General features: G+C 45.1%; 1 protein-coding gene across 6 annotated transcripts in view; it reads right to left on the reverse strand.

Annotated features, from left to right (window-relative positions):
- Positions 1–12,224, reverse strand: part of LOC142244310 (uncharacterized) — a 417,067-nt gene that overhangs the window by 339,187 nt on the left and 65,656 nt on the right. For all 6 annotated transcript variants that reach the window (XM_075316518.1, XM_075316516.1, XM_075316515.1 and 3 more), the window contains one exon: positions 6,875–6,934. In XM_075316518.1, coding sequence (XP_075172633.1) covers positions 6,875–6,934 — 60 coding nt within the window. The remainder of the gene's footprint in view (positions 1–6,874; positions 6,935–12,224) is intronic.

Below are 12,224 nucleotides of genomic sequence, written 5' to 3' on the forward strand. Positions count from 1 at the left end.
TATTTTGGCATTCATTCGAGATGCCATGAGGTCCACATCCGGGAGTCCCCAACGAAGAGTGATCTGATGGAACACTTCGTCGTGGAGGGACCATTCCCCTGCCGCTAGACCTTGCCTGCTGAGAAAGTCTGCGGCCCAGTTGTCTATCCCTACGATATGGACAGCTGAAATAATGGGGATGTGCTTCTCTGCCCAAAGAAGAATCCTGGATACCTCCTTCATTGCTGCGAGTTCCTCCCTGACAGTTGATGTAAGCCACGGCCGTGGCATTGTCTGACTGGATCCGAACAGGGAGGCCCAATAGTAAGGGTTGAAATTTCTGAAGGGCCAAAAATATGGCTCTGATCTCCAGAACATTGATGTGCAGAGAGCACTCGGAAGGAGACCAGCGTCCCTGAACAGTGTGGTGGAGAAAAACCGCCCCCCAGCCGATCAGGCTGGCATCCGTCGTGACTACCTGCCAGTGGACCGAAGGACTTCCCTTGAGATAGGGATGAGGCTTGAGTCCACCAGACGAGGGAGCTGAGCGCAGACCGAGATAGGCGGACTGACCGGTCCAGGGAAGCTGGACTCTTGTCCCAGGAGGATAGAAGATCCAGTTGTAGAGGACGCAGATGGAATTGGGCAAAGGACACGGCTTCTATGACCGCCACCATCTTGCCTAATACTCTCATTCCATTCCGAAGGGATGTGTGATGGCGAGAGCGGAGAGATTGGGCGGCCTGGATCAGGGAAGACCTCTTGACCTCTGGAAGAAAAACCCGGGACTGAGTTGTGCCTATCAGCATACCTAGAAAGGTGATGCGCTGATGAGGAATGAGGAATGACTTGTTGAAGTTGATAAGCCACCCTAGCCTTGACAGCGTGTCTAGGCAAATCTGCACGCTTTCTGAGCAAACGTGAAGAGATTTCCCTCTGACAAGAAGGTCGTCCAAATAGGGAACGACCAGGATGCCTCTGGGGTGTAAAATGGACATGACGGCCGCCATGACCATTGTGAAGACCCGAGGCGCAGTGGCCAGCCCAAAGGGGAGGGCCCTGAATTGGAAATGACGGTGTCCTACGGCAAAGCGAAGGAACTGTTGATGAGAGACACATATGGGAATGTGTAAATAAGCATCTTGAACGTCTATGGAAGCTAGGAATTCTCCAGGCTCCATGGCGGCTAGTATTGCTCTCAATGATTCCATTCGGAAGGTTCGAATCCGTACGAATTTGTTTAGCCGTTTGAGGTCCAAGATAGGGCGGACAGAGCCATCTTTTTTGGGAACGTCAAAAAGGTTTGAATAGAAACCTTTGCCGCGCTGTTCCAGGGGCACTGGAATGATAACGTTTGCTTTCTGTAAAGAGGTTATGGCCTGAAATTAGGCCTGGCTTGCCGTTTTGGACTTTGGAAGACGAGAACGCAGAAACCTGTTGGCCGGCAGGGAATGGAAATCGATCTTGTACCCTGAGGTGACGATTTCTCGAACCCAAGCATCGTGAGTGTGGTCTAGCCAGATATCCCGAAAAAGCAGAAGCCGCCCTCCCACAGGAGTCGGATCTGCGGGATACCTGGCGTCATGCTGAGGAGGCCTGTACACAGCGAGGTCCTTTGGGTTTAGGTTGCTTAGAGTGGGAACGCCAAGAAGAGCCCCTTGAGGGACCTGATCCTCGATCTGAGCGTTGGGATGGTCCTTGGGCCAATGGTTTTTGGGGGGCAGGGCGAAAGGACTGCCTGCGCCAAGAAGATTTTTTGAAATTTCTGGCTACAGGCCGCTTTTGTGGTAGAATGGTACTTTTACCACCCATCGCCTCAGATATGAATTTGTCCAGGGATTCACCAAACAGACGAAGACCCAAGAAGGGAAGTGTGGACAGGGACTTCTTGGAGGCACTGTCCGCATTCCATATTTTTAGCCACAGAACCCTGCGGGCGAAGACAGCATTGGCTGCCGTTAGGGCTGACCAGCTAGCTGCATCTAGGGAGCCGTGAAGCAAATAATTAGAGGCGAGAGAGAACAAATCAAGAATCTCAAGAGCCTCCGGAGGAATATTGCAAGGGCGAAGCAACTTGCGCAGATTCCCACTCCACACGCTCATAGCTCTTGCCACCCATGTCATGGCAAACAGGGGGCACAAAGAGGAGCCCGAAGCCTGGAAAATAGATTTGACCGCAGCATCAACTGCGCGGTCGGATGAGTCCTTGAGAGACGCGTTGTCTGAAACAGACATAACCGTGTGCTTAGCCAGTCTGGATACTGGCGGATCCACAACGAGGGGTACCGACCAGGGCTTAACCATTTCCGGAGGAAAGGGATAAGCGAATGAAGAGGAGGATTTTTTATTAAACCTCCTATCAGGGTAATCCCACCGTTTAGATATGATTTGATGAAAAATCGGATCCTGGACAAAGGACTTAGGAGGCTTCTTGGCTCGCTTTATTGCCGACTGAGAAGTCGGGTCCGAGGGCTGATCAGAAATCGACAGAGTGATTGACAGCCGCTATTAAAGTGTCTTCCATATGCCTAGACTCAGAAGGGACATCTGAATCAGAGTCAGTCTCGGGAATCGTGACTACTAAAGGTCACGGAGCCTGAGTCAGACTGACCATCGTGTGAGTCAGACAAGGCGGAGCGGTCACAATGGCGCCTTTTGGAGACAGCCTTTTTACGTACTGGGGATGATACACCAGATGAAGGCGAGCTCCTTTGAGGGAGCTGAGCCGGGGGGAAGCTGTGGGAGCCTGTGGAAGGCTGGGATATCTGAGCGGCCAGGTCATTAACCTTTTAGACATCAGAAGAGGCCATGCAGGGATAGCCTCATCAGACGGGGGTGTTGCCTGAATGGTGGCCGGGGCCAAACCCACAGATTGCACGACCCCCTGGTCCAGCAACGCCTGTTGTGACACTGTAGTAGGGACATCGCAGCCCCGGCAGAGTGGATAGCTTCGCCCATTGGGAAACGAGCTTCCACAGGTGGTACAAGCATAGTACAGGTCCATAGAGGATGCCTGGGAAGCTTTATCACCCTTGCGGTTTTTATGCATGTCAGCAACAAACGTACAATTAGTACTGTGAGCCTCTAGCAGTATTACACTACTGTGGGTGAGGAGCTACTAGTAGTATTAGAAAGGGACTGCTATACAGAGCTGGTATATACCAATAGTAAAGTGGCATACACTGCCAAACAGTCGGTATACACCTGCAGGCACAGTCAGTATATACCGCTAAAAGCTGATATACACCGCCAGCCAGCAGGCACACACCGCTAGAAAGGCAGCGATATACCGCTGAACAGAGCGGTATACAGTGCTGCAGAGTTGCAGAGCCAAGGAGGGATCTCACCCGTGTCTGCTCCCCACATGTAATGGCGTCCAGTGTTCTCTGGCAGCATGGAGGGGAGAGACGGCCCACTAGAGGGAGCGGCTTCTGGAGCAGTGGAGGAGGCGTTACTAAGAATGCAGGCCGAAACCGGGAGCTAAATTTATGATGCTTCCCAGGGAACACGGCCTGCATCGCCCCACCAGCGCCTCCTCCGGCGGCGGTTGGATGCAGGGGACGGGTACACATCTCCCTACCTGCTCCTGGCTCCGTCTGAAGACGCGTCGGTCCTGGGATGCGGGGATCTCGGGGACGCATCTTCGGCTCAAGGCTAGCAGGTGCTCAGCTCTACTTAGCCCTCTGGAGCTACCTTTGTAAGGTGCTTCCAGGGAGCCTGGAGGGGTACGCAGACCCGACCACTTGGGCGCGAGGGAAGACTGGCGGCTTTTGCACGTCAGGTTTCCTCTGCCCGTAAGCGGGGGGAACGAGAGAGAGCACACCCTGGTATTGCCCCATAGTCAAAAATAGAATAAAATCACAAAGAAAAGAAATAAACAAAAAACATGAGCTGGCCTGGGGCTCAGGCCAGACGTGTCAGCCTCCCTGCTGACACTAAAAAGAACTGAGCTAGTTCCCGCCTAGCTGGGGTTATATGCTGTGGGAGGAGGAGATAACTCTTTTTTTAAACCTAGTGTCAAGCCTCCCCTGGAGACAACATATAACCCACTGTCTGTGTCCCCCAATGAAAAGGCGAGAAAGGAAGTGAGATTTGAGACCTGGGCGGATCGGAGGGACAACTTGTATAGGTAACAACAAGAGGTAGACTTGCATAAGTTTGGGAATAAAGAGGGGAGACTTTTGGCAAATTTGGCAAGGGGCAGAAGGCAGATGACGCACATAACTACTCTATCTAGGCAGGATGTGAGCAAGACTACGGACCCGAAGGAACTCATTGATATCTTGGGTAATTTCTATGCAAGACTATACAAGGAGTGGGAGGGGGCCCAGGGGGAGGGAGGGATGGGTTGCAGGGAATAAGGATGCCTAAGCTTTCGGATGAGACATTACATGACTTGATTCTAGAAATAATGATGGAGAAAGTTCAGGGGGTAATAGGAGCGTTGAATACATTTAAGGTGCCAGGACCGGATGGCTTTAGTGGGGACTTCTATAAAATCTTGAAGGAGGAAGTAGCCCCTACTTTGGTGGGTGTATATAATGGGATCTTGAAGGGGGAAGCGTTAACACTATTGCTCAACACTGCATATATAAAGCTCCGACCGAAGGAGGAAAAAAATTTAAATGACCCGTCTAGTTACAGACCTATGTCGTAGATAAACCAAGATCTTAAGATACTATCTATCTAAGTTGATGGCAAATAGGCTGGCGATGGTTTTACTGAGTATCATCACTCCCTCCCAAATCGGTTTTGTTAAAGGTCGCTCAGCAGTGGCAAAAGTTAAGAAGGTGATCTTGGCAATAGATGCGGTCAAGGGGACAGGGGAGAAGAATAGGGGAGTTCCAGCCATGATCACATTATATGCAGAAAAAGGATTTGATAATGTAAGGTGGTAATATCTGGAAATGGTCCTGGACCACATTAGTTTGCAGGGGGCCGTCCGCGAGTTTGTTAGGGTACTCTATACTAACCCATAGGTGAGGGTGTGCACCTCGGGATTTCTGTCAGAGGCCTTTCCGCTAATGAAGGATACCAGGCAGGGGTGCGCGATGTCCGCTTTGTTGTTTAACTTGGCCATAGAGCCACTAGCGAGGAGTCTGTACAAGTGAGGGTGGTTTGAAGGGATTGATATTGGTAGGAAAAGGCTGCATTCAGCATTGTTCGCAGATGACATTATTTTGTTCATGAATAAACCTTTGGATCAATTGATCAATTCAGCGAATTGAGACATTCGGGAGTTACGCAGGGTTCAAACTCAACAAAAGTAAATGTGAAATACTGTTCCTGGGTAGCGGGAGGGCGGATAAGGGTAGAAGGGGAAGGGCGGATAAGCGGAGGGGGGGTGGGGGTGGACAGGCTTTGTGGTATTCCGGTAGTGAAGACAAGTGTTAAATATTTGGAGGGTTCAGATAGGAAGAGACACCTACTCCCTCGATTATTCCCCACTAATTGGGAAAATAGAGCATGAACTACAGTCGTGGACAAACGTCCCTTTGCCACTACTAGGTTGAGACCACTAAATAAAGATGATAAGCTTTTCGAAGCTACTATATCCACTTCAGATGATACCGCTGCTTCAGAGATATACAGACGTGAACAGGCTAACCAGGGCATTCTCAACATTTCCGTGGAAGGGGGCTCGACCAAGGATTCGTTCCAAAAATATTGATATTTCGTTTGGAAAGGGGGGGGGATCAAACTACCCAACATTAGAGGCCATAATTTAGCCGCCTGCACCATGAGACACTTAGTGGACTGGCTGAGGAAGACGAATTGCAGAATTTTGCAAGCCTTGGGACTTGAGATCCACAATGCACATCTCAAAGAATTTACCGAGTAAATGGAGTGGAGAGAGAAGGGAATAAGAACACTCAAAGATTTGATAGACGAGACAGAAGTAAGGTGGCTCACATTTGAAGAGTTGATAGATAGATACGAGTTGCAACCATTTCAAACTATCCAGTACGGACAGGTTAAACAGGGAATAATGCTCAAACTGCAGAATATCTAATCAAATGGATAAGGTCATAATGAGGGACATTAATAAAATAAATATCTCAACACTGTATGGGAAATTGAGAGAGGTGCTGGGGTTCCTACTAATCTGAGCACGACTCTAGGGGCATGGGCTCGGCAACTAGGGCATCAGGAGGGGGAGGGGAAGATATTGAAGGGGTGAATCGTACTAAGCAAATGTATTCTAAATGAAAGTTGGAGGGATACTCAATTTCAGTTGATGCACAGGGCTATCTATGGCTTTAATGTCGTTAACAGGCAACACCCGAACAAATTATTGAATTGCCAAAATTGCAATGTTGAAAATACAGATCTGTACCATGGGATATGGCAGTGTGTGGAGGTACGGAGGTTTGGAACGCAGGCTCAGTTACTAGTGTGGGTAGTTTAGAAGGTGAGGGCGGAGCTGGAGCCTCTTCTGTGGTTATTTCATTATAGCAGCGAGGAGAGCCAATGTTGGGTAACAGGGCAATACTGCAGAAATGTAGTGGAAGGGTGGGGAACAGTTAATGATGTTTTAGTACTATGGGGGAGGGGGGGATGGGTTGAAGAGCCAAGGATAGGGGGTTGAGATATCGTTATGGGGATCAGTATTTCAAGACTGAGAGGCTCTCGCTCTCTCTCTCTCTCTCTAAGAACGTAACATGTTTGATGTGTGCTTTTCCCTTCCCTTGTTTTGGTTTCTGTATCCTGGATAATGAAAAAATAATAAAAATTGAGTTTCAAAAAAAAAAAAAATTCCGGCTTTTATAAGGTGATCAGGGGGAAAAAAAAAAAAGCACAAAAATGGTAACACATAATGCTACTCTATTACAGGTGATCAAGTGTAAAAGGTGCCAAAAAGCACTAAAAAGAGCTACCTATGAGTAATACTTACACTGCAATAGAAGGGAGGCTGTATTACAGGATTATTTTTCATCACAGTCTTCTCTACAGCCTGTAAATAGAATAAAGACATTTAGAAAAAATTCAAATCAGCAAAATTCAGAAGACAAGTAGAAATTATTGTGAAAAAAGACCATGGCTGTCACAAATTGCTGAGCATCCAGGAGTAAAAGCAGAAGTGGCTTTTGCTTCTTCTGTCTCCTCTGATTTACTATACCCCGCAATCAATCAAGTGGTCAGGTGACTAATCACGAGAACATACAAAACTTAAAAGGTGTTCCCCGCGTACAATCAGCGCTGGCTTCCTTCTCCTTGCCTTTGGACCAAACGAACAATCAACAGGAAGAGAGCCCGGTCATAGCTCTCACGTCCTGTTGATTAACTCGTTTGCTCTGAAGGTAGGGAGAAGGAAGCAAGCTCTGATTGGACCCGTGGATTGCGTGACGTCACAACCCCATGTGAGCCCTGGCATTGCAGGAACGGCACAGGTGCGGGAGGTGAGTATAGGCGCTATTATTTTACCTGGGAGAAACATGTGGAATCAGAAAGGATTGTCCTAGTAGTGAACAACCCCTTAATATGAATGTAATGTAATGTAATGTAATGTACTGTAATGTAATTATATATATATATATATATATATATATATATATATATATATATATATATATATATATATATATATATATATATATATATATATATATATATATATACACACACATATACATATATACACACATATACAAGGTGGTCCAAAAGTAGGTGGACAGAAAATAATAACATTTAATTTTATTTATATAAAAAATTATATTTACTAACACAAGCATAACATTGACAATTAAATTAACCCCTTAACGACCCATGACGTACTGGGTACGTCATGGATCGTGTGCGGTTAATCCCTGCCCCCTGCCGAGGGCAGGCCGCGGCGATCCGCGCACATATCAGCTGTTTTCAACAGCTGACATGTATGCCCGTGACTATTAACCCCTTACATCTCGCTGCCAAAATCTGGCAGCGAGATGTATATGCGCGCCGCCATTATTCTGACTTACCCCGCCCCCATCGGAAGTCACGTGACATGATCACGTGACTTCTGGTGGTTGCCATGACGTCTGCAGCTAACATGAGTCATTTACTCTCAATGCCGGAATACAGCCGGCATTGAAAGTAAAGCAGCATATCTGCAGATCTTAGCTCTGTAGCTGTGATCTGGAGATATGGCAGAGCGATCAGATTGCTGATCGCTAAAGCCCCCTAGGGGGACTAGTAAAATAAAAAAAAAAAGTTTTAAAGAATTAAAAAATAAAAAAACCTAAAAGTTTAAATCAACCCCCTTTCACCCAATTGAAAATTAAAGGGTTAAAAAAATAAAAAATATACACATATTTTGTATCGTCGCGTTCAGAAATGCCCAATCTATCAAAATATAAAATCAATTAATCTGATCAGTAAACAGCATAGCGGCAAAAAAATTCCAAAAGCAAAAATTATGTTTTTTGGTCGTCGCAAGTTTTGCGCAAAATGAAATAACAGGCGATCAAAACATAGTATCTGCGCAAAAATTGTACCATTAGAAACGTCAGGTCGAGACGGAAAAAATAAGTCATCACTGAGCCATAGATCCCAAAAAATGAGAACGCTACAGGTTTCGGAAAATGGCGCAAAACGTGCACCACTTTTATTGGACAAACTTCTGAATCTTTTTAACCCCTTAGATACAAGTAAATCCTATACATGTTTTGTGTCTACGAACTCACACCGAAGTGAGACATCACACCCACACATCAGTTTTACCACATAGTGAACACTGTGAATAAAATATCCTAAAAACTATTGTGCAATCACACTTTTTTTGCAATTTTTCCGCACTTGGAATTTTTTTGCCGTTTTCCAGTACACTATATGTTAAAACTTATGGTTCCATTTAAAACTACAATTCGTCCAGCAAAAAACAAGCTCTTATAGGGCAAGATTGAAGGAAAAATAAAAAAGTTACGGCTCTCGGAAGAAAGAGGGAAAAAATGCAAAATGCCCGGGGGCTGAAGGGGTTAAATTTTATTCTGAACAATAATACACAAGCTCTTAAACTTTATAAACGCAGGTGCTCAAGTGGGCCTCTTTGGCCAATCCATTTATTAGGAAAGGTTTCATCAAGATACTCTGGGACTACTCTTGGATAATGTGGTGGGGCCCCATCTTGTTGGAAATAAGGTCATTTGAATTAGGCTGTTACTATAACTGGGGAACAACTTGATTCATTAGAATTTTGAGATACTGAGTCAGTTTCACTTCACACCAGGTTTGCTAAATCTCTCCCCCTTCATAACCCTATTACACATACTGTCCACCTACTTTTGGACCACCCTGTTTATAATATCATCTTACAATACTTATTAATATGTATGTTAATCAATATCATATATTACTTATTAATATACATTAGTAAGTGAAAGCAATGCATTTCCTCACTACTCACAAAAAGTTAGGGATATTTGACTTTCAGGATGATCCTAAGGCCTAAGCCACACGGCGAGAAAATCGGTGGGAGTGGAGTGCGATAAAAAATTGCATTCCACTCGGACCAATTCTAGCCTGTGTGTCAGCACACATGAGCGATTATTTTCTCAGCCCTAATCGGACCGAGAAAACAATCGCAGCATGCTGCGATTGTAATACGAGAATCTTTTCTCTCGCACCCATTCAAGTGAATGGGGAGAGAGAAAAATCGCACTGCACTCGCGGTACACAAGTGTACCACGCGTGCAGAGTGAGAATCGCAATAGCCGGCTACGAAGGAGAGAAGAGAGAAATCCCTCCCTCCCCTCCTCCGTGGTGGCCTGCCCCTCCGCAGCACTGGCCCACCCCTCCTCAGAGCCGACCCGCCCCCAGCAGCTGAGGTCCACTCGCACTGTCGGACCTCAATCACATGGATACTAGCATGACACTCAGCTCCTGCTGTGGCCCTGGCCTAAATTGCACTCTAATATTCTCAGGTGAACTTAATGTGACCTTCGCTAAACGTTTGATGCATGAAATTACCCAATAATTTTCAGGGTTCAGTTAGAATTGGTATTTAAAGAGTCCTCCTCATCAAACTGTTCACATTTCGACATCATGAGACCAAGAAGGCACCTAACAGTACCTCGCCATTGCGAACTTTCACGCAAGATGTTCTCAGACTGAAGTGGCCACTGACCTTAAAGTGTCATAGAGTGTCATCAGCAGGTTGCAACAGATATAAAGAGACAGGAAGAGTCACAAAATGGCATGGAAGTGGAAGTCTTTGGTCATATCCCAACACTGATGACCACTTTATTGTGAACAATGCCCTTCGGAACCGGATGATGAATGCCACACAACTCCACGCACATTTAAGGGAGATGAGAGGCAGCCGGGAGTAATGTCAGAATATAAGAAACAGTTTACATCAGCGTGGTCTGAGTACTAGACAACCTACAAGGGTACCTGACAACACCACCAGGCACAAGTCTCTTGCTGGATGAGGGACGAGTGAGCCTCAGCGCTGTTCACTATTGTATACACAACCAATTTAGGAAAATAAAACGATGGGTACTCTTTAATGATAATAACATCTCCCACATAGTGATCAAGTCTTGAAAATGGCAACAAGACACTTAGTGCTATAATAACTTTATTCTGTGGATCAGTATGATTAACTATATCTATATAGTTTTCTGTTTTACTATGTCTGCAGAATAAAAATACTTTCTAGAAACACATTTTTGTGTTGACAAATTCTGAGAGATTGACCTTTTTTTTTCCAGTTGAATGAGGCTTATTTTTTTCCACGATGAGCTGTAATTTTTTTTATTGATATCATATTGGGTTAAATGTTAGCAAAAAGCCATACATTTTCGTTTTCACAGCCCAATCTAATAAAATTTTGTGTAATTGTGGGTTAAAAATATTTGCCTTAGGGGTTTCGAAGAGATGCCATCTTGGATATCTCAAGAAGAATAACCTCATGATCCAGTATCAACATGGGTTTAGGAGGTATCGATCCTGTCAAACTAGCTTCTGTGAGGAGCTAAGTTCCAGAATGGACCAGGGAAATGCAGTGGTTGTTATCTATATGAATTTTTCAAAGGCATTTGATTCAGTGCTACACAAAACATTGATACACAAAATGAGATTAATGCGCTGAGGGGAAAATATGTGTAACTGGGTTAAAAACTGACTCAGTGAGGGTGGTTATTAATGGAACACACTTGGAATGGGTCACAGTTAACAGTAGGGTACCACAGGGATCAGTATTGGGCCCGCTTTTTAAATATTTAATGACCTTGTAGGGGGCACTGGGAGTAGAATTTCAATATTTGCAGATGATACTATACTATGCAACATAATTAGTACAGAGGATAATTTTAATATTGCAGAGGGATTAGTGTAGTCTGGAGGCTTGGGTTGAGAAATGGCAATTAAGTTTTAGTGTGGATAAATGTAAGGTCATGCACTTGGGGAGAGGAAATAAAATGCATAACTATGTACTCAATTGAAAAAAACCCTAGGTAAAACTGCCACTGAAAAAGACTGTGAATGGTTGAACTGCAAGCTCAACTTTACTGACCAGTGTCGGGCAGCTGCTGCAAAGGCTAATACAATAATGGGATGTATTAAAAGAGGCATAGATGCTCAAGATAAGAACATAATTTTACCCCTATACAAGTACCACACTTAGAATACTGTGCACAATTTTGGTCTCCGGTATATACAAAAGACATAGCTGAACTAGAGAGCCTGCAGAGAATTGCAATCAAGGCTATTAAAGGAATGGGTGTAATGCAGTACCAAGACAGGTTATTAGCCTTGGGGCTATTCAGCTTGGAAAAACAAAGGCTATCTTATTACAACTTACAAATATATGTGGGGACAGTACAGAGATTTCTCTAATGATCTTTTTACACCTAGGCCTTCAACAGGGACAAGGGGTCATCCACTATGGTTAGAGGAAAGGAGGTTTAATCATTATCACAGATGCAGATTCTTTACTGTAAGAGTGGTGAGATTATGGAACGCTTTGCCACATAATGTTGTAATGGTTGATTCACTACAAAAATTTAAGAGAGGCCTGGATGACTTTCTTGAAAAATATGATATTACAGGTTATGAGCACTAGATTCTGTGATGGGGCGTTGATTTAGGGAACTTGTCTGATTGCCGTATGTGGAGTCGGGAAGGATTTTTTTTCCCTAATGTGGGGCTTACTGTGTGTCACATGGGGTTTTTCACCTGCCTCTGGATCTACATGTTAAATTAGGGTTGAACTCATGGGTTGAACTCATGGTTACATAGGTTGACAAAAGACCTAGGGTCCA

This window comes from Anomaloglossus baeobatrachus, chromosome 6, assembly GCF_048569485.1.
Source record: "Anomaloglossus baeobatrachus isolate aAnoBae1 chromosome 6, aAnoBae1.hap1, whole genome shotgun sequence".
In the NCBI taxonomy this organism is placed as follows: Eukaryota; Metazoa; Chordata; class Amphibia; order Anura; family Aromobatidae; genus Anomaloglossus; species Anomaloglossus baeobatrachus.